Below are 23,235 nucleotides of genomic sequence, written 5' to 3'. Positions count from 1 at the left end.
TGATGCTTTTGAATTATGGTGCTGGAGGAGACTCTTGAGAGTCCCATGGACTGCAAGAAGATCAAACCTATCCATTCTTAAGGAAATCAGCCCTGAGTGCTCACTGGAAGGACAGATCCTGAAGCTGAGGCTCCAATACTTTGGCCACCTCATGAGAAGAGAAGACTCCCTGGAAAAGACCCTGATGTTGGGAAAGATGGAGGGCACAAGGAGAAGGGGACGACAGAGGATGAGATGGTTGGACAGTGTTCTCGAAGCTACCAGCATGAGTTTGACCAAACTGTGGGAAGCAGTGGAAGACAGAAGTGTCTGGTGTGCTCTGGTCACGAAGAGTTGGACACGACTAAACGACTAAACAACAACAATGAATGCAGCAAGACTCCAGCCCTCACTTTTTAAAAAGCCTGCTACACAACTGTATTATGGTAGTCACCTGGATCCTTGCCTCACAGGACTTCATAAAGTACTGAGATGGTTTGTTTGTTGTTTTGCAAGTAGTGTAGAAAAGCTTCACCTGTCAGCTTTCCACCTGCCATGTTGGAGTGCCCTGTAAGGAGGTGCTAACTAGCTAACTGGAATGCCGCTTAGCAGACAAGCGTCCAGTTCTTATAGCTTTCGGGAGGAGGAGCTGGTGACCAGAGACTCCATCCGTTGGATTTCCGCCTGTCGCACAGCTTTTAAAGGCCCGGGGGGGGGGAGGTCATGGTTGCAGGCAGTTCCCTCAGGTGTTGCCATCCAAGTCCCCTGGGTAGATCAGCCAGCCAGCGAGCCCTGGCTCCCCGCCGCCCGCCCCGCCTCCTCCTCCGCGAGTACCTTCACCTCTGCTGAGCCGGACTGTATCGGACCGTCTCCTGGCAACGGGGGAAGGCGCGTCACTTCCTGAGCAGCTGCTGCCAAGAGGCTGGCCCCAGCAGGCAGGCAGGCTGGCAGCTTGGCGGAGCAGAGCCGCTCAACAGTTTAGCAAACTCTCCCTCCGTCCCCTCCTCTAGCGGCATCAGCGCAGCAGTCAGCTCCGTAGGAATGGACTTTTCTTTTGCAAAGACCAAAGAGTGTAAAGCAGGAGAGGGCGTCGAGTATTTTTGTTTCTTCGCTTCATGTGTTTATTCTTTTATAATATATTGTGACGAATTGCAAAATTAAACAAAGAGTAGATTGGGGAGGCCAGGACTTCACGCGCAAAAAGAGAGAGCCGCAGGCGCGCCTACACCGCAAATCCCCAGCGCTACTTCTCCGTGGTGTGTTTTTCTTTTCCCTGCAAGAGGGTGTGAGGATCATATACCACAGAAGACCCTCGACGCTCCTTTTGTCTACAGAGGGAGTAGGAAGATCCGTGACTTCTCCTGCCGCGCTAGGGCGTTTCGGAACCAGCCCAGATCGCGCCCGCTCTACGTAAAAAGTGGCGGAAACTCGGCAAGAAGATTCGGAGAGACCGCGAAGTTCTGAGTCTTCCCTCGGCGGCTCCGAGAAGGAGGAGAACGGAAGGGATTTCTCCTCTCCTCTTCCTCTCCTTCCCCTATCTCTATGGCTGTCCTTCCCTCCGGCTCTCCCCTCAAGCCAAGGAGGGCGAAAAGAGCGGAGTTGCCCCAGTCGAAACCGGAGCCTCTTCCCGTCTAAGCTCCGGCAGCAGCTCCCGAGTTTGCCCTCCGATGTCCTGACACTTCCCTCCTCCCCCTCCCATTAGCGAGCGCCTTCCACTGGCTGCCCAAGACCTGTCGCTTGGGGAGGGGGGGCCATGAGCGCGGATCTGGATCGCATGTCTCTGGGATCGTGCTCTTCCGCAGCCTCGTCTTCCCAGTCCAACACCTTCGGCGGCGCGGCGGCTGGGGGCCAGCTGGGGCCCGCGGCGGCGGCCGGAGCTGGGATCCGCCTGCTGTCGGCCAACGTGAGGAAACTTCATGGGGCGCTGAACCTGCTCCTGAACGAGGCGGAGAAGGAGCAGTTTATCCACTGCTTGAACGTCTATCATTGCCGGAGGAACGTCTTCGATCTGGTGCAGACCCTCAAAGTCCTCCTCGACGGCCCCGAGAAGAGGCAGCTCCTGCCCATGTTGCGCCTGGTCATTCCCCGCTCGGACCAGCTGCTCTTCGACCAGTACACCTCCGAGGGGCTCTACTTGAAGGCGGATTTCTTGCCTGCCAACAGCTCCGGCAGCGCGGGCCTCGACTGCGCTGGATCTGCACGGACCCTGCCGACGCCAGTCCCGGCCACCCGCTCCCCGTCTCCCACTCAGACTGGCCACTTCTGGCCCCCCGCTCTCGCCTCGCGGAGGTCCCTGCAGGATTTCAGCACCACGCTCGACGGGACAGTTCCCCTGGGCGCCTCCGGCTTGGAGGAACTCCGCGGGGAGATCAGGCAAGTGATCCTCAGGAGGAACAAGGCCCAGGAAGGGTTAGGATTCAGCATCCGAGGGGGCTCTGAGCACGGAGTCGGGATCTATGTCTCCCTAGTGGAACCAGGCTCCCTGGCTGAGAAGGAAGGCCTCCGGGTGGGAGACCAGATCCTGAAAGTCAACGACAAGCCCTTGGACAAGGTGACCCACGCTGAAGCCGTCAAGGTAAGGTGGGACACAAGACAGGCTGACAGGGTGGTGGTATCTAGGGCTGTCATTTACAGCCTCTGCCTTTGCTGGTCCAAGTCACTTCCAGTAATTGTAGTACTTTGCTTGAGGTGTCTAGGTGGATGATAGAGGCAGGGTGGTTTAGTGGTTAGGGCACATGGCAGCTCTCCTCCAACCTGATGTACTCCAGATGTTGTTGGACTACAGGGGCTGACACAAGGAAAATGGTGCAAGCTTGTTTCCTTCTGCTCAAGAGGATAGGACCCAAACCAATAGATTCAAATTACAACAAAGGAGATACTGACTAAATACTAGGAATTTTCCCCCTGACATTAAGAGCTGCTGGACAGTGTAATGGGCTGCCTCTGAAGGTGGTGAATTTCCTTCACTGGGTTTTCAAACAGGTTGGATGGTCATTTGTCAAGGATTATTTAGCTATGATTCCTGCATTCCAGGGGGTTGATCTAGATGACCCTTGGTGTCCCTTCCAACTCTTCCAACTCCAACAGCATGACCAGGAAAGTTGAAGTAGTTCAGCCTTCACTAGGGTGATTTCCTCCAAATGGTTTGAACCAAACTTCCATCAGCTGGGAGTAATGTGAGTTGTAGCCCAAAGTGAAGACTAATTAGGGGATTATATCAAGGAACTTCCACAATCCTGATCACTGATAGAGATGCCTTCCATCTCTTCAAAGGAGCCCAGTTCCACCAGGCAGACGCAGGTGTGCCAATGCAAATATGGGCAGGAGTTGGGGGCTTCAGCCAGTCACATGGATCCAGCCTGGCATAGCTTTCAGAGTTGTTGCAATCAAATAGAAAGCTATTAATCATGGAAGTTGGTAGAACAGAGGTAACCCTGCTATAGGTCACCCTAATTTCCTTGAAGGAAGGTTAGGATATAAAAATGTGTGTTTGCAATGTAAATAGTAGCTAGGGGAATGATTGAACATCCTCTAGGCTAAAAGGTGTGGAGGGGGACTCTTCCTTTGCTGCCACAGTCCTAATAAAAGTCCTCTCTCTGAAGCTGCTATTTTTAGCTACTGAGCTAAATTCAAGGTTTTATTACGGGGGCATATCCAGCTTAAGACCAGGATATCTGAGAAGCCACCTCTTCCCTACATCTCATCCCTGTCCTTTAGACTTGTGGGTGGAGATCTGTTGATGGTGCTGCACACCCCAAAGTGCCATGGCTCACTAAAGTAGAATCTGCTTTGCATGCAGAAGGTCTCAGGTACAATCTCCGGTATCTTCAAGTAGGATTGGGAGCAATCCTGGAGAGCCATTGCCAGTCTGTGCATACAATTCCATGCTAGATGGACCAATGGTCTTATAAGGCAGATTCCTGTGTATCCCTATGGGTAAAGCATGCTGTTACTTGAGCATGTGTTTTTAGCACTGTGTCACCAGTTCTCTGGCATTCTCTTCCATTAGATTGCCACATTTTGGACATTTGTTTAATAATCTTTCATTTTCTCCCAAGCCTTCCAAAATTAGGCTTGTTGTTTGTTTGTTTGCTTGTTTGTTTGTTTGTTTGCTTGCTTGCTTTCTTATTTGCTTGCTTGGTTTTTGAACCTGCCCTTTACCATAAGGTCCCAGGGCGAGTTACAACCTAATATACAGTTATAAAACCATGACAATTATAAAAACAATTTGAACTATCTCCAGTGGAACAGAGGCATATAAATTCAACAAAAAGGGTGGATCCCACAAAATGAAATAAGCTGCATTTCTTCAGTTCCGTATTCATCTTTTTATGTTTTCATATTCTTCTATGACCCATTTTATTTTTAAAAATAGTTTCTGCACTTCACTTTTTATGCTGATCTACTGTTTCCTTGTGCTGTATTTTGTGCTTTCATATTTTATTGTTACGTGGAGGTTTCCCCATCTCCCCTTAGAGATCTAAAGCTGCTTTGTGGAGCAAGTTACTTTAAGGCAGAGGATTCCTTTTTATGAATGAATGAATTTCAGTTTCAATGAATGCTTCCGTTGGCACCAATGGAAACTTTCCTTGAAATATGAATATCAGCTCTGGAGAGGTTATTTTTTAATCAGAGTATGGCAAGGAGAGATTTAAAGCCCCCTTCCCATTCACCCTTGGGCTATTTAGACATTGAATACCTGCTCCCATTTACTCTGCATCCAGTGCTGTCCCACCACTGGTTTGGGATGAACAACATTCATGATGATACATTTCTATTCTGTATCTATCCTGCCCTTTTCTTATGAAATGCTTCATTCTGATGCATTCCCCCTGCCCACCAAATTGACTTTGATATGAATTGAGAAAAGTACCAACCTCACTGCATTTTGAGCCAATAATGTGTGCACAGCTTTTCCTATACCTGCTGTTAACGTTATAAGAATAAAAAAGCTAATGCAATTCTAGGCTTAATCAGGCGAACTGTAGTGTACAGATCAAGGGAAGTAATAGTACTATTCTATTATGCCTTGGGTCAGAATACATCTGCAGTACTGTGTCCAGTTCTGGGTGCCACAGTTTAAAAAGGATATTCGCAAGCTGGAACATGTGCAGAGGAGAGCGACCAAGATGATAAAGAGTGGTGAAAACCAAACCTTATGAAGAACGTTTGAGGAAGTTGGGTATGTGTAACCTGGAAAAGAGGAGACTGAGAGATGTTACAATAGCCATCAACTATCTGAAGGATTTCCATAGGGATGATGGAGCAAGCTTGTTTTCTGCTGTTCCATTGGGTAGCATCCAATGGATTCAAATTACAAGGAAGTAGATTCTGACTAAACATTAGGAAGAATACTCTGATGATAAGACCTGATTGACTGGGGAACAGATTCCCTCAGAAAGTGATGGACTTTCCATCATTGGAGGTTTTTAAACATCCATCACTGGATGGCCAGGGATTCTTTAGTTATGTTTCCTGCATTGTATGGGGGTTGGACTAGATGACCATTGGTGTCATTACCAACTCTCCAATAATAATAATAATAATATATTATTTCGACCCCTACCCCTTCCCCAGTCACTCTGGGTGGCTTCCAACAAAAGGTTAAAAATACATTAAAACATAAGTCATAAAAAACTTCCCTAAACAGGGCGGCCTTCAGATGTCTTCTAAATACCAGATAGTTGTTTATTTCTTTGAAATCTGATGGGAGGGCATTCCACAGGATGGGGATTTATGTGATTCTATGATATACAGAATGCATGACAATAATCTAGGGGTTGTCTAGTAACAACAGTAGTTGCTGCAGGTACATCCCCATCATTTGAGTGAACAAGGCAGTGCCAGCTGGTGTTGTAGGCAAATAACTTATGCCAATTGGCAGGGTGGTCCATCTCCTTCCCTTTCTCCTTATTCCATCTACCCCCACCCCCTTATGTCCCCCTATGCCACATGAAGATTTTCCAAACCCTAAAAATCCTCAAAAATTGCCTAGTTATTAATCTCATAATTAGTGCATAATCATAGGCTGCAAACAAATTCTCTTATTAATTCTTCCCACAAAGTATACCATTGTTCAGCACAATAATCTTTCCTTCTGTAGATGTTTGGTAATGCGGGCTGATGCTTATTCAGCCCAAATGGTACATGCCCTCAGACTAGAGAGGTATCAGCAGGTTTGGAGTGACTCCCACCTTTGCAGAAGTTCAAACCATCTTTCGTTGAGATGAGACCTAAAGGGAAGATCCAAAACAGATGAATGAGAATTGAGCGCTTTCAGTGATAATTCTCTGTAATCATTGTTTGCAGGTAGCAGAGACGGAAAATCAGCTGGAAGGGGGAGTGGAGGAGGGCAAGCTTGCTGACTGGAACTTGATTTTGCAACATTTTATTGCACTGGAGTCTGGTCACAGGTGACACATCCTGGTTTGCTGCTTGAGGCAAAATGGGAAGTGCCCCCCGGCCTGTGGCAGTCACCATACCGCCTACATCGCCTGCCCCACTGCTAGCAGAGAAGTGGATTTCAGGTGAGAGCTCACTGGCTTCTGGTGAGATTTCACACGCTCCACAAGATCTCACATAACGAATTCTTGCTGGGTGAGATCTTGCCAAAATTTATGTCAGTGCCAGTGCCACTTCTCCATCGCGGTGGAGCAGGTGAACTGCTAGCCCATGGGTAGGCAAACTAAGGCCCAGGGGCCAGATGTGGCCCAATCACCTTCTCAATCTGGCTCACGGATAGTCCAGGAATGTGTCCTTTTATTTAAAAATGCATCTTTGGGTTATTTGTGGGGCCTGCCTGGTGTTTTTACATGAGTAGAATGTGTGCTTTTATTTAAAATGCATCTCTGGGTTATTTGTGGGGCATAGGAATTGGTTCATATTCCCCCCCCCCCAAAATATAGTCCAGCCCCCACAAGGTCTGAGGGCCAGTGGGCCAGCCCCCTGCTGAAAAAGTTTGCTGACCCCTAAGCTAGCCTAATGGCTGTGTAGGCCCTGAGTCTGGTCCATTAGAGTGAATGGGGCAGTGCTCCACCAAACTCAGTCTGCTCTCAACCAGCACCCACCTACCTTCTTACTTACAACCAGCCCAGGGAATGGACCTGGCCATCAGATTTCTCTCCTTGGTCTCAGTTCTTCCCTTGCAGAACTCAGCAGGGAGAAGGATGGGAAGAAAACTAGAATAGGTTGCCTCCAATTGTTGTTGTCTCTGGCTCTGCCTATTGTTGGCTTCCCTGTCTTCTGCCTTACCAACCTTAATGGGCACAAGCCACAGTTGTGAAGCATAAGAACTCAGAAAAAAATTGCCAAGATTCAGTTATAAAAAGCTTTTTCACTTACTGAAAGATTAGAAAATAAGTATCCTAAACAAAACAACAATCCTAGTATGTTTGTTATTTCAGTTAGGGAGGTGATGACAGAATAGCCCTTCTAAAAAGTGGAGGAATGTTTCTTCTGTAATTAAAACTGAGTTCTTTCTGTGCTGCCCCAAATCCAGACAGAGGCAAGTTTCAAAATATTCTGGAATGCAGCACGAGCTATCTAGGACTTCTTATGTTCAAGATCCCACTGAAATGAGCAGCAGTTTGGTGACAGCTCATTTGAGCTTAGGAATAAGGTAAAGGGACCCCTGACCATTAGGTCCAGTCGTGGACGACTCTGGGGTAGTGGCGCTCATCTCGCTTTATTGGCCGAAGGAGCCGCCATAGAGCTTCCGGGTCATGTGGCCAGCATGACTAAGCCACTTCTGGCAAGCCAGAGCAGCGCACGGAAATGCCATTTACCTTCCCGCCAGAGTGGTAACTATTTATCTACTTGCACTTTGACGTGCTTTCAAACTGCTAGGTTGGCAGGAGCAGGGACCGAGCAACGGGAGCTCACCCTGTTGCGGGGATTCGAACCGCCGACCTTCTGATCGGCAAGCCCTAGGCTCTGTGGTTTAACCCACAGCACCACCCTTGTCCCTGAGCTTAGGAGTGGGAGGGTACAATTTGCTCAGGAGAAGCTCCTACTGGGTTGGGTGCATATTTGTACATTTTTGCTTGTGTACAATGCATATTTTGCATATTTGTGTATTTGGTGAAGGGCTGTGGCCCAGTGTTAGGGCATCTGCTTTGTACATAGAAAATCCCTAGTTCAATCCCCAGCATCTCCAGGTAGAATTGAAAATGTTCCCTGGCTCCAAACCTGGAGAGCCACAGCCAGTCAGTTCAGGCAATACTGAGCTAGATGGACCAGTGGTCTGTCTTCCTTTGTTCCCGTCTTTTCGTCACGCTGAAGAAACAGGCTGTTTCTGGTCAGGAATGATGGACTGTTACCCTGCAGACCAGATTCTCACAAATAGACATGCACCAAGACTCTTTTTTGTTCCCAGAACACCCACCGATCTTGCCTGAAGTACAATTGTAGCATTTTTGGCAGTGAAGGGGAAAGAGTAAGACATCAGAACCACCTATAAACAGCAGTTTGAGAAATACTGCAAGGGAAGTTTGAGAGATGACAAAATGGGTATTTGTTGCTGCTTCTGCTTTCTGCTCTTATGATCTGGTACATCAGTGAAACATGGCAAAGAAGTATATTGAGATGCCACTCAGCTTGCAAAAGCTAGCTCCTTTTCATACATTCGTTCTTTTCTTATGGAGCTTTAGCCTGTGTATAACAATCCACCTGTCTCCTAGTCTTTTTCAATGTGCCAACAACATAGATGTCATGCCCAGCCTTGTCCTCTGAGCAGGACACCCAATTCCTGAGGACACACTGCACCTCTTTTAGACTGAAGACTTGAAGGAACAGGCAGGGTCTCCTGTCATCAGTCTTGACAATCCTGAGAGTACAAGGTGAGACTCGCCATGGCTGACTCCAGGGAATTTCCTTGAGGCCCGGGGGCCTTGGGATGGGGTCCAGTTTACCAGTGAATGAAGCCTGAGTGGAGTCCAAGAGAGTCAGAGCCACCCCCCCAAAAAAAAACCCCTAAGAGGACGGGTGCCTAAAGATTCTGGCCCAGGCCCACACCCATGATGAACTGCATGCACAAGAGCCCCAAACCTCTGTGTGACTCTGAAGAAAAGGCAGTGACAGACCTACATTTTGGGGCCTTGAAGCTTGAACTTTTATGGGGTCCCCTTCACAATCAGCAACAAGGTCTAGGTAATCGCTGTTATCTTCTTCAACAGGTTTGTTTACAACAACCTTTTAAAACAGCTGTGCTACTGACTCTCAAACTTTGGGATTGTTGAAATATATACAACAAAAAAATCAAACAATTTGAGTCATGCAACTCAATTGGGTCAACTGGACCCGGTTTTTAAAAAAAGCAATGTGGTTCTGGGGCCCCTCTGGGATTTGGGTCCCTTAAGCTTAAGCTTCAATGGTTTCATACTTCTCAAGCAAAGGGTCTCTCAGAACATCATTCAGCACTGATGGCTGGCATTAAGCATTACCTCAGAGATGGGCTGTATCAGCCTTTGCTGGAATAAAGCAGGTCTATAGGCCCCTGGTACAAGATACCATAACATAGCTGATGCTAACCCTTGGGCTGTCACCTTCTGTCATTGCCTATGGCAGAGCTGTAACTACGGCGGCGGTGGGGGGTGGGTCTGTTTTTTTTCCCCTGGGTGAAGCTTCCAGAGGGACATCATTGAGGCTCTGTGTGGGTGTGGGTATGTGTGCCAAATCCAGGTGAAATAAAGCCCTATTTTGCCCCTAGCCTATGTTGTTGTTGTTTAGTCATTTAGTCGTGTCCGACACTTCGTGACCCCATGGACCAGAGCACGCCAGGCACTCCTGTCTCCCACTGCCTCCCGCAGTTTGGTCAGACTCATGCTGGTAGCTTCGAGAACACTATCCAACCATCTCGTCCTCTGTCATCCCCTTCTCCTTGTGCCCTCCATCTTTCCCAACATCAGGGTCTTTTCCAGGGAGTCTTCTCTTCTCATGAGGTGGCCAAAGTATTGGAGCCTCAGCTTCAGGATCTGTCCTTCCAGTGAGCACTCAGGGCTGATTTCCTTCAGAATGGATAGGTTTGATCTTCTTGCAGTCCATGGGACTCAAGAGTCTCCTCCAGCACCATAATTCAAAAGCATCAATTATTCGGCGATCAGCCTTCTTTATGGTCCAGCTCTCACTTCCATACATCACTACTGCGAAAACCATAGCTTTAACTATACGGACCTTTGTTGGCAAGGTGATGTCTCTGCTTTTTAAGATGCTGTCTAGGTTTGTCATTGCTTTTCTCCCAAGTAGCAGGCGTCTTTTAATTTTGTGGCTGCTGTCACCATCTGCAGTGATCATGGAGTCCAAGAAAGTAAAATCTCTCACTGCCTCCATTTCTTCCCCTTCTATTTGCCAGGAGGTGATGGGACCAGTGGCCATGATCTTCGTTTTTTTGATGTTGAGCTTCAAACCATATATAGATTACCTTTTTTGGACTCAGACTGATTACCAATGCCTGGTTCTGGTTTGTCTATGTCTATGACTTACCCTGCTGCAGTTTGGCAATCTCATAGGTGATGCTTTAACTTCCCTGGGTGCTATAAGCTACCCCACAAACTGAACTTGCTGCAGCAACAATAAAAGAGATGACCTTTCATTAAAATAACCAGCATTTATCACTTTGGTAAATGTTGGACAAAGGTAGCTTAGGTATACTGATGTCAGAAGGATTATTTTGTGCCAACAAGCTGGAAGGGGGGAAAGTGCAAGGGAAGGATTCTGTTCCACATCATGCACTTCAGTTTACCTGATTCTAAAGTGATAATGATTCTATTTGCTATCCCTCCAAATGTGATGTTAATGCTTGACTGATTAGCATTTATGTAAAATACTTGGAAAACCTGATAGGAACATGGCTAAGCATATGCTGGTGCTCAGTATTCTTGCTATATAATTGAACCTGCTTAGTAATTAGAAATGAAAAAAAATAATACTGTGATTTCCTGTACCTTGTTCTGCTTTCCAAGAAATAATTTTGAAGATCTATATACCACATTCACGATGTAGCTTATAACAGATTGTGATAATATAAAGAGCCCCCAAACTCACTCTCTCACACAGACTCACACATATTCATGCGTATATACACACCAGCAGCCTTGGGGCTCATCCAGACTTCTGCTTGATCCTCAAAACCCAACCTTTAGCATTCAAGCAAAGCAAATATCAATTGGGTTTTTCCTAGATTGATGTTTGCTAAAGCTAAAGAGTGAGTTTTCCCCAGGAAAAGAGCAGGGTGAACTGAAAACCACTTGGACCTGTGCTTCCTAGGCATGGGACAAGCAGAAGTATGGATGAGTCCAAATAAGCATTTGGAGCCACAGGATATTTCAGGCAGGAAGAAGGAAACCGCTCCTTCCTTGATCAATGTATTTGTCCAGGCTAATCTGCCCTTTGCCATTTTTCTTGGGGGGGGATGCAGCCTTACCCTTAATCTCCTGGATGATGGCAGAGGCCAGTGTCTGCTGCCCTTCATTTTAACAGGGCCTGGGAATTAGCAGGTTCTGAAATTGTCAACTGTTCAGTGGGAGAATGGAGGCTCTGGCTAATCCTGGCTATCACTGGCTCTCTTGCCAGAACATTTCTGACCATTTCACCCCATTGTACACACAGGCTGAATCTACGCACATATAAAAACCATTATGAAAATGCTTTTTTAAAAGCGTGTTTTTTAAAAAAACACACCACACAAACACATTGAATTTTCCATAAGGCTCACCAGCCCCATCTAGTGTCACATTGTATATTGCACTTAGAACACACTTAAAACGTTTTATTTGCAGCTGTATAGCTGAGTCCAGGGACGCGGGTGGCGCTGTGGGCTAAAGCCTCAACGCCTAGGGCTTGCCGATCGAAAGGTCGGCAGTTCGAATCCCCGCGGCGGGGTGCGCTCCCGTTGTTCGGTCCCAGCGCCTGCCCACCTAGCAGTTCGAAAGCACCCCTGGGTGCAAGTAGATAAATAGGTACCGCTTACCAGCGGGAAGGTAAACGGCGTTCCGTGTGCGGCTCTGGCTCGCCAGAGCAGCGATGTCACGCTGGCCACGTGACCCGGAAGTGTCCCCGGACAGTGCTGGCCCCCGGCCAATAAATGTGAGATGGGCGCACAAACCCCACAGTCTGTCAAGACTGGCCCATTCGGGCAGGGGTACCTTTACCTTTACCTTTATAGCTGAGTCCACAGTCTAAAGGCATGCCTTTTAGAACGCCTCTTGCTGGTTGAATCAAAATGATTTACATGGGATGCTACTAACAGCCTGGAAAGAAACTCACTCCATTTTTGATTGAATATGATTTCCTGTAGAAAACCCTGGTGGTTTCTTTTTGAAGACTTAAAAGCCAAGTAAAATTATTGCACTGGGGTGTGGGTGTGTGTTCTGCAGCTAGCAGAGAAAGAATTGCAGTGGGGTGGATGATAGTGGCTGATAGTTAGAAGTACAGCTTGGGAAGAATGCATATTAGTTCATTAAGATGCACAGCTCAACTGAGAGCAGCAGTAAAGAAAGGCTGGTCCATTAGGATGAATGGAGCACTGCCCCAACAACCTCAGCCTGCTCCCAGACAGCCCTCGTCTGCCTGCCTTCTTGCAATGAGCCCAGTGTGTGTGTGCCGGCTTCCTCTTTCATAGTCTCAGTTTCTCCCTTTGTAGAGCTTTGCAGGGAGGAGGGAGGCGGGAACAAAACCAGAATTAGCTTTCCCAGCCAGTCATTGGCTCATGCTCCACCTTATCCCATGGGCCTGACTCTCTGTCTATCTAGCAAAGCTTTGTCCTCTCTGATTCACAGTGGGTTTTGGGCAGAGAAAGGTCTTTCCTATCACCTTGATGCATGGTGTGACAGAACAGGAATGTTTTTATTTCTCTCCCATCCCCAGGGTGTGGCAGTGGTTGTTCAATCATTTTCCTAGGTGCTATTTACCGGTACATTGCAACACACACACACACACCCAACACAGGCACTAATTGCATTCTTGCAATGTTAATATCATGTCCTGCCTGGACTCCTTTTCTCTGTTCCTTCCCAGCCCTTGCAACGGGCCCTCTTAGCAATGGCATATTGCTGCCATGTTCAGAGAAGCTAGGAATGTGCAAAAGTGTTCTGAGCAGCTGCCTTAAGGACCTCCTGCCTTCCAATTCTCAGAATTGTCTACACTGACTGGCAGTGGCTCTGCAGGATTTCAGGCAGGGTTCACTCCCCAGTCTTACCACTCTTAACCGGAGACGACAGGCACTGTCTGGAAATGGCAGGGATTGAACCTGGGACCTTCTGCATGCAAAGCAGATGCTCTACCACTGAGCCATAGCCCTCATCTAACTTCTCAGAGGTGTATGATTGGCCACTGTAGAAAACAAGATGCTGGGGTAGATGGGCCTTGTCAGCTTTCCCAGCAGGGCTGGCCCACCCACAAAGGCAGGGGGAAGCAGCCGCCTCAAGGTGGTGAAAGCCTCTGACGTGGCACCCCTGTGGGTGTTCCACCACCAGCAAAGTAGTGCCGGCATTTGTGCCAATTTCCAGTGAGATCTTGCCAAAATCCTGCAAGATTCCACATGAGAGAACTTGTGAAACAAGATCAGTGGAGGAGGCAGCAGGCGGCACAAGGTAGTGGTGCCAGCGGAAGTGGCAGGGCAGGTGTTGAAGCACTTTCTATTTTGCCCCCAAGAGTGGCAAAACAAGATGTACCACCCCTGCTTAACAGGGTTCTTTTTAAGCTATGATAAATTTATAAAGCAGTAAGAAGATCAGAGCAGTGGCCCACCTAGTCCATCATATTGTTCTCACAGTGGCCAGTTAGTAGGGCTGCCATACATCTGGATTTCCTTCAGACACATCCTTGTTTTCAGGGTCAAAATTTCTGTCTGGGTGGATTTTTAAAATTGGGCAAAAAGTCTGGGTTTCTTTTCTTTTTTTTTGGCTTTGCTTGTCTGTGCGTGCATACACACAATTCAGATATACTGCCCACCCACCCACCCCAAACTGGAAGTCCAGGCAGTGATATGACCCCTTTCATCCTCTGTGGCATGAACACTTCCCCCCTTTGCCCCGCACAATCTTATTTTCTGGACGTACATCTGGGTTGCCAGTGTGCTTGGTGCCCGTTGTGTTGGAGCGAGCGGGTGCAGGAGAGAGGATGTGTGAGCTGCTCGGTCTGCAGTGTGTGGAGCTGGGTGGTGAGTAAAGAGAGTGGCTGGGCACTGGCAGTCCAGATTTATGTATAAGCTAAACAAGCTATAGCTTAGGGCCCCACTCTCTTGGGGGGCCCCCAAAAAAAATTAAAGGGGGAAAAACTGGATGTACCTTTCCAAAATATAAGATAAAAAACAAATAAAATAAAACCTACATACAGCAATAGTATATATTAATAATTATTTCACTATTAATATACTTCTTCTTAATTGTATTTCACTAGATAAATAGATAGATAGATAATTTATTTATGGTCGGAGACCAGCTTATAAAACACTCTTGGGGGTACAATCCCAGAAGGAAAACAATGTACAAGAATAAATTTAAAATGTATAAATGCAGTAAGTGTGTATTTCACTATTAATATACTTCTTCTTAATTGTATTTCAGTTCAACAATTACCTTGATAAAATACATATTTTGTTATGTGCAAATGGCTTTAGAAACCTGTTAGGTCCATAAATTACCATATAGCATATATTCAACACAAAAAAGAGTGACTATTTGTTGTTGACAAAGGACAGCTGGACATATAAAGGGCCCCATTACCTTCAGTAGCTTAGGGCCTCATAAAACCTAAATCCGGCCCTGGGCACTGGCGTGTTCATGTGCGTATATGTGGATAGCTGGCGGTTTGTTTCCCTGCCTTGACAACGATGCGGGCGGGCAGCTGGTGGGGTCGCTTTTCCCTTTGGCAGCCCAGAGCTTGCACTGTCCCGATTGCGGCGAGCCAAAGTCATGCGTGCTCATGATTGGGGCCATCATCAATTGCAGGAGGGCTGAGGAAGCTGAGGGTGTGAGGGGGCTGGTATGCGGGGACGGCTGCCTGGCATGGGGCGGGTTGGTGGGGTGAGGAAATGAATTGAAAAGTCAAACTGCAATTAACTGAAACACTCTGGAGGAAGGCGAGGGGAATTTGCATGGCTTGTGTGCGCGCGTTTCTGCTGCCTACTCCCCCCTCCCCCGCTTCCTCTTTCTGGGTGGCTGGGTGACCACTTGGGAGAGGGTGCAGATAGGGAGGGGGCGCAGACCCTGAAAGTGGAATAGTAAGGACGGGTATCGTCACTGTGGCTTCTGATTGGCTGCTCACCTCGCCTGGGCACCTGGGCACTCTGTTCTTGCAACACTTTCAGGCGTTTAGGCGTGAGAGCGTGAAGTTGCAGGCCGGGTTTGGAGGCACTGCGGGCGGTAGTTTGCTCATTCCCCGCCTTTCTCAAACAGGATTTGAGCGAGAGTCCGCTTGATGGGGCTGGTGGCAGTTGCCATGGAGGTTAGAGAGAGGTGCTGTTGTTGGGTCTAGTCTGGTCGGGTGGGTGCCAGGTTGTGGAATGTGATGGGGGAATGGGAATAAGGACGCCACTGGCGAAAGGGGGAAGGTATGACCAGGTAAGTATGGAGTCCTGAGGGGCAGACGCTGCAGCACATAGGGGAGAAGGCAGATGCAGCAGCATGTGGTTGTCATTTGGAAAACCCGTTGAATTGGGGTTGTGGGCTAAACCACTACAAATGGGGAAGGTGATTTTTGAGTATGCTTCCTGGACACACACACATACACAGACAGCATAAAGGTAAAGGGACCCCTGACCATTAGGTCCAGTCGTGGCCGACTCTGGGGTTGTGGCACTCATCTCGCTTTATTGGCCGAGGGAGCCGGCGTACAGCTTCCGGGTCATGTGGGCAGTATGACTAAGCCGCTTCTGGCGAACCAGAGCAGCACACGGAAACACTGTTTACCTTCCTGCCGGAGTGGTACCTATTTATCTACTTGCACTTTGACATGCTTTCGAACTGCTAGGTTGGCAGGAGCAGGGACCGAGCAACGGGAGCTCACCCCGTCGCGGGGATTCAAACCACCGACCTTCTGATCGGCAAGTCCTAGGCTCTGTGGTTTAACCCACAGCGCCACCCACGTACACAGACAGCATACTAATGTTCAAAATAAAATAAATATGCTTGAAGCCTCACAGTTTCTCCTGCCCTCGCTGATCCAGAGAGTTTGTAAGCTAGTTAACCTTTTCTATTTGGTGCTCGCCATGTGAAGTGCAATAACTGTTGTTGTTACTAATGCTAATTGTATATTTAGTCCAACTTTCCTCCCAGGGAGCTCAAGGCGTCCAATGTGGTTCCCACCCACTCACCCATTTCATCCAGACAACAACCCTGTGAGGTGTGTTAGGTCTTCCAGGGATATCTGTGCTCTTTTGCTCTTCAAAATATGGCAACCCTACCAGGCAAGTGCTTCCAGGAAGCACACAAGGAGGACCCAGTGGCGTAGCGTGGGTTGTCAGCACCCGGGCAAGGCAAGTAATTTGCGCCCCCTAACCCGTGGATTTGCGCCCCCTAACCCATGGATTTGCACCCCCTAACCCTAACCCCCAGATGTTGCGCCCGGTGCGGCCGGCCCCCCTGCACCCCCCACGCTACGCCACTGGGAGGACCTGAGTGTAGCAGCAACTCTCCCCACTTGTGACTCACAGCAACTGGTATTCAGAGGCATATTTCCTCCCAACAGTGGAGGTGGAGCACAGCTGTCATGTCTAGCACCATGAAGGATGATTTTTTGATGATTTCCCCCTTCTGCTCAAATTTAGTTATACACAAATCCCTGTGGAAACAATATCTGTATTGATGTGAGATTAATCATGGGCTTGCTGTGGGGTGTGTGCATGCGTGCGTGCTCTAATTCCTTTTTCATAAACTTGAGACTTCCATTCTCCCCCCCTAAACACCTGCAAGAATAAACAAACCCAGACTTTGTGGTATTGTGGCATTTGCAGTGACGAGGTGTCATAGACTCTCAAGTTTACGTTTAATCTCTGTGCTCTTAAAAAGAGGGACAAAACTGGCCTAAATCAGCCTGCTTCAGTAGTTCTTGTGTGGCAGGACACTGAAGAGCTGATCAAGTCAATGCAGAGCCAGTAAATACAGTTTTCCAGGGACTTTGGAAATTTCAGCAGGCACTGCCCATATATTTCCAGGCTCCTTTTTGCAACACTAAAGGGCAAAATGTGCTATTAAAAAAACCAACTCAAAGATGAATAACACCAAACAAAAAAAAAACCCCAAACCAAGGGTGACTAACACCCTTGATGCTGGATTCTGTGCTTGGATTCTGCAATCACAGAATTATTTACATTGTTCCTGATGTTTATTCATGAGTGCTGTTACTTGCGCCTGCCATATCCATTTCATTATTGCACATTCTGCTGCCTAATCCTCCATTCTCCACCTATCTTCCTCCTGAGAATAGGCAATCAGATCCATCCTCAATGTTTGTGTGACATGACACCCCACAGGAATAAGCAGGGCGAATTCGATGTGGCAGTTGTCTTCTAAAATCTGCTGGCAGAGTCCCATCGATCTATGAAGTTACGCCTCAGTAAATGAGAAGGCTCTTCCACCTGCTGTGAGATTTACACTGCAGGGATTAAGCGCAGAAGCATGTTTGAGTCAATACCAAATAAATATTTGTGATGTTTGCAGTGGCGTAGCGTGGGGGGTGCAGGGGGGGCCGGCCACACCGGGCGCAACATCTGGGGGTTAGGGTTAGGGGGCGCAAATTACTTGCCTTGCCCCGGGTGCTGACAACCCACACTACGCCACAGGATGTTTGGAGGGGATGGCCTTGGTTTTAGGGTGGACAGATATATTAAAAATGAGACCCAATATTTATAACAAGGTAAATATTTAGAATGCATAGTCTAAGTGGGTTGTAAGGATAGGGTTTTTTAAAGTTTGCTACGTCTCCCTCCCTCCTTCAGTAATTCTTTGGGAATAGCTCCAGAGGTGTTCACTGAGTGAGCGTAGTAGTGATCCAACAGCATTTCCCCTCACTCACAATTGCCTTTGTTTCCACTTTGTGACGTCATTATGATGTCAAATCTGATTGACTGTGCAGCATTGCAATAGCAGTTTCGCTATAGCTCTTTTCGGGGACACAACAAGTACCTTTAGCTCTACCTTCATTATCATGCAGCTATTTTTCACTTCCCAATGTCAGGGCAAACACCTGCAGTGAGAAGCCTGCATCTGTAGGGTCCCCACACATCAATCTAGATCACATAGAGATGCTACACAAGAGTAGCAGTCTTTCTACTAGAGATACTTGCTCTGGGTATGTGGGAAACCAGAGGGAAACTAGAGCATTGGGGCTAAAGTCTTGGTCCCACAATTCCTTTGTACAGTGACCCTTCACAGCAGTAACAACTGAATTAGGGCTTAAGTGATTCTTGATTGGCTGGAATTGTCTATGTGACAGAAGGTCCAGGAATTTGGGGGGGGGGCAGCAGAGAAGTGAATCAATCACAAAAATTAATGGCGTTGTCAAGGTCTATTTTGCCCAACATATTAAATACAATTGCATTGTAAAATAGAAATGGCCCGAGTTTTAACAAAGAGGGAGACAATTTCTTTAATACAAAACCATAAACACAGCAAGAGATTTTTATTTTTTTTTTAGTTCTTCCCTTTTCAGGGAAGTTTTTAAGTTGTGAGTGTCCAGTAAATGACAGCTCTGAAGCTGCCTGCTTAGTATCATGCTGTTGGAGGTTACAAGGGGCATTCCATAAATCTCAAGGGAGACTGTAGCTCAGAGGCAGCGCACCTGCTCTGCATGCAGAATGTCCTGGTTCAATCCCTGCCATCTCCAGACAGTGCTGGGAGAAATTCATGACTGAAAACCTGGAGAGCCTCTGCCCAGTGTGTAGCAGCTGTGGAACCGGGAAATTCCATGCCAAGGGTCATTAGGAATAGAACTGAAAATAACTGCTTATATCATAACACCGTTTTACAAATGCATAGTGTGACTGCATTTGAAGTACTGTTTACACTTCTAGTTGCCTCACTTGAAAGGTTTATTGTAGATTTGGAAAAGGTCCAGGAAAGGGCAACCAAAATGCTCAAGGGAATGGAGGAACTCCTTGATAAGGTGAGGTTGCGACGTTTGTGACTTTTTAGATAAAAGGCAAGTAAGAAGTGATATGATAGAAATTTATAAAATCATGCATGTCAGATATTCACATCAATCTTGGCTAACCACCTAAAAAAATTCCTACACAAATGAATAGCCCCAGACCAGACTGGCTTTGTCACTGGTCGCAAAATAACAGACCCCGCTAGGAAACTACTGAATCTGATCAAACACAGCAAGGCAACTAAACTCCCACTGACGATTATGTCCCTAGACATCCTCAAAATCCTTTGACTTATTAGAATGGCAATACCTACTAGCAGTACTAACCAACATTAGATTTGGTCCCAACTTTTTACAAACCCTCAAAACTACTCCCAAGCCTCAGCAAAATGAAGGACTAACAGCATGGACTCTAATACCATAGCTATCCAAAGAGGCACAAAACAAGGATGCCCACTGCCTGTCTTCATCCTGACTCTGGAACCCCTAGCAATCCAAATCCAGGCATCCACAGACATCAAGGGAATCCAACTCTTCTGGATATCAGTCGTACAGGAAATATGCAAAATAACTAAGCAAGTATTAGAAGTCACCCCAGAACTGTCCCTACTAAACATCTTACAAGATAATAATGCCCACTCACATTAGAGAGCTCATAACCCACCTTCTCTCAGCAGCCAGAAGCATTATAGCCAGATGCTGGAGAGACCTGTCAGGAGTAAACATGAACCAGTGGTACCAAATAGTATGGGAAACAGCCTTACTTGAAAAATTAACCAATAAACTGAAACTAACACAGGGACAAATAGAAGAAGATGCCTTCACCCCAGTATGGTTCCCCTTTATCACATACACAGCCCAACAATATAACAAGAATCCACCGACAGCATACACATCAATCTGGCTGATCTGATCCAAAAAGCCACTCCTTCACACACACACACACACACACACACACACACACACCTCACTACAGCCAAACAAAGACAACCAACCAAACCCTAGGCCACTCCACCAAGGAAATATAACAAGGGAACAGAAAGAGAACCCACACAAGTGACAGTGACACAAAACCTCACACATATACTAAGTCAGGGGTCCCCAAACTAAGCTGGATAAGGCCCAAGGGACTTGTTTATCCATCCTGTGGCGACCCCCACCACCTGCTGCTGCCGCCTGCTCTTATCAGCACTGCACTGCGCAGCTGCCCACTTCCAGGTCAGAGGAGCACTGGAAATAGCCTGCGCACATGTGCAAGCATTATTTCCGGTGCACATCCGGGTCGGAGGAGGCCCGTGCACATGCACAGAAGCTATTTCTGGTACTCCTCCAACCCTGAAGTGCGCCAGAAATAGCATGTGCACACGCATATGGGCATGCGCTCCCCCACCCTCCAGCCCGCCATGCAATGGGCGCTGGGGACACCGGGCCAAGGTGTGGTAAGTTTGCTGACCCCTGCACTAAGTAGAAAAATAGAAGCATTGCCACCCACCCCACTCACCATCCCCCCTTTCCCCCTCTTTTCTTCCGAACCTAATACTGCATGCAACACTAATGTCTCGCAGCAAATGAAACTGATCTGAATAAAACGGAACTTGAAAAAAGAGACAATGCGTGTATTTTTGTAAATTAAGAAATCTTTAATAAAAATATTTTTTTAAAAAAAAATAATCATGGATGGCATGAAGAAAGGGGAACTACCTCTGTTTGAAACCCCTGAGATATAATAATCCAACCTCTTTAAAAGTCTCCAGTGGAGGAGAGCCCACCACCTCCTGAGACAGTACATTCTGTTAGAATGAAACTAGTTATTCAACAAATGTTTTCTGCCAGGAATTCTTCGGCTGTGATTCCTGAGTTGCAAGGGGGTGGACTAGATGGCCCATGGGGGTCTCTGATTCTATGTTCCAGAATGCTTTCTAACCCACTTTTTTTTTTTGCAGTGTAATCCCAAAGCAGGGGAGAATTTAGTAGAAGCGTATTGCACAAGCTCAGTGTGACAATAAAATATAACTGCAGCAGCAACAGAGAAAAGTGTTATGTGTACACATAAAAGGCTGCAGAAAAATAAATAAAAATAATCGTGATGTGATTGTTCAGCATATTTTTCATTAGAATCCTCTTGTGTGTGGTCTCCTTTTAATGCACGTGCTGTAAAATAAAATGGTAAAGCTGGACATACCGATTTGAATCACAATTGCTTTTTATGAATGAGGTCTGATGTCCAATCCCTAACATCCCCAGGTGGGGCTGGGAACTACCCCTGTTTGAAACCCCCTATAGTCCCTGTCACCAATCATTTGCCTCCTTTGTTCATGCCAGGGCCAGGGGCTTAGCAAGGGGTGTGTGTTAGATGCAGTCCTCCCCGGGTGTCTCCACTGAGGGGGGTGACAAAATGGTGGGTGGCACTTACCACGGGGCCTGCAGCACACCTGAGCCACATGCCTCTCCTGGGAGTGACGCTGTGGCTTGGGCACCTGCAGGCTCCGCGTTGCCCTGTGGTGCCCACATGGGAGGCTGGCCCTGGGCGCATGGCATGCATGCTGCCCCAGGCTCCTGATCAGCTTGCTCCGCCGGTGGCCAGGGCTGGTCCTGATGTGAACCACAAAATGCCAAGGGTGGGCGAAGATCTACACCTGGAGCAAGAGGGGAATAAAGATATACATAGTGAACAAGCTGTGGAGGAGGGAAGATCAACATCAGGAGCAAAGGGGAATCAAATCTGCTTGATGTTTGAACTGGGAATCAAAGACCATTGTGGTGGGCAGGAGAAGGGGTCCACTCTGAATGACACCAGGTGGGTGCAGAATCCAGGAGACCCCCAAAGGGCAGCCCTTACAATTTCCCCCCTAAGTGTGGGAGGAGAGCAACAGTGCCTCCTAATTGCTGGGATGGTTGGGAACCACACGCTCTTGGAGACAAGGTCAAAGGAAAGATTGTGATGAGGCTGCTGGCTTCCCCAGGTTATGAAGGTTGAAACTTGGAACTGGGAAGAGTGCTGGGGAACTTCATGTCCCGGGGCCAATTCTGGCCCTCCTGGCCTCTCTCTGGCCCTCAGCACTCTTCCCAGGTGATAACTTTCCCGAGCCCCATGCAACACCATCCCTGCTTTGCACACTCCTGAGATGGTTTGCTTAGCTAGAATAGGTCCTTGTACTCTGGTTGTACTTCTTGTTTCTCTGGCTAGAGGACAAAGAGGGGTGAGAGAGTGTGTGTACAACCTAGTCCACTGTACAAAAAGTAAGAGTCACATTTATAGCTCTGCCCACTTTTGCCTCTGGCTCTACTCACCCCTGGCATGTGGCCAGGGGTTGCCCAGTAGAGAATGCAGTAGATGGTTGCCCAGTAGAGAATGCAGCCCTCTGAAACACCACCCCTCCAATCTAAAGAGCACTTGTCCCTGCTAGTCTGCCAAGGATAAATAAAACACTACACTTTGGAATTCCTTGCTTATTGACATCAGCCAGGAGTGTTCACTGTACTTTCGGCACCTCTAAAACATTTTTGTTTCAACAAATATGTGTAATGTTGATGTCTTCAGTTTATCTCTGATTTTATTTATTTTTTCTGAATATTTTAAAATTGTTGTTTTTGTTTTTTCAGATACTTAGGTTGTTTTATTCTCTTCTTAAACTGCTTTGAGGTTTTTTATTAACCATCAAGTCTAATTGCACCACTGTCCCCAATATAAGGTCTACACTGTACAGCCCAAGGCATGTGCGAGAGAGAGAAGTATCATTGTTCACAAAGGGCTGTTGGTCCCTAATGGCACAGTTTGAGCTCGGAGCAGTAGTTGCCAGTTGTTGCCAGACACTTCTGGAAGTACAGAATCCTCAGTGGTTAAAATTGGCAGCAATCAATTCTTTGCCTGATGAATAAAACCTACCATTCTAGTGGCTCACAGGGGTAAAAGCAATGCTGCCTCATTTTCTTAAGTAGCACATCTTGCTGGCGCGAAGTATTTACATGCTTATTGCTTACATGCTTGCATGCTTGCCAAGCATCAACTGGCATGTGAAAGACATAGTCCATATGCTGGTTTAACACACCACTGCTCTGATCTGATGAATGCAGCATCTCATAGTGCAGGCTATGGAGGGAAGAAAGCCTAGGTTGTTCCAGTCATTCATTCTGACAGGTGGGCGGATAATAAATACCTTGAGCTCTATGTTC

General features: G+C 47.3%; 1 protein-coding gene across 4 annotated transcripts in view; it reads left to right on the top strand.

Moving 5' to 3' along the window:
- Nucleotides 1-1,189: 1,189 nt before the first annotated feature.
- Nucleotides 1,190-23,235, top strand: part of WHRN (whirlin) — a 121,416-nt gene continuing 99,370 nt past the window's right edge. For all 4 annotated transcript variants that reach the window (XM_082208859.1, XM_082208858.1, XM_082208857.1 and 1 more), the window contains exon 1: nucleotides 1,190-2,554. In XM_082208859.1, coding sequence (XP_082064985.1) covers nucleotides 1,733-2,554 — 822 coding nt within the window. In that variant the 5' untranslated portion in view covers nucleotides 1,190-1,732. The remainder of the gene's footprint in view (nucleotides 2,555-23,235) is intronic.

Source organism: Podarcis vaucheri (genome assembly GCF_965113315.1).
Source record: "Podarcis vaucheri genome assembly, chromosome: Z".
NCBI lineage: Eukaryota > Metazoa > Chordata > Lepidosauria > Squamata > Lacertidae > Podarcis > Podarcis vaucheri.
The sequence above is the reverse complement of the archived record's forward strand: the minus strand, read 5'-3'. Positions and strand labels throughout refer to the sequence as shown.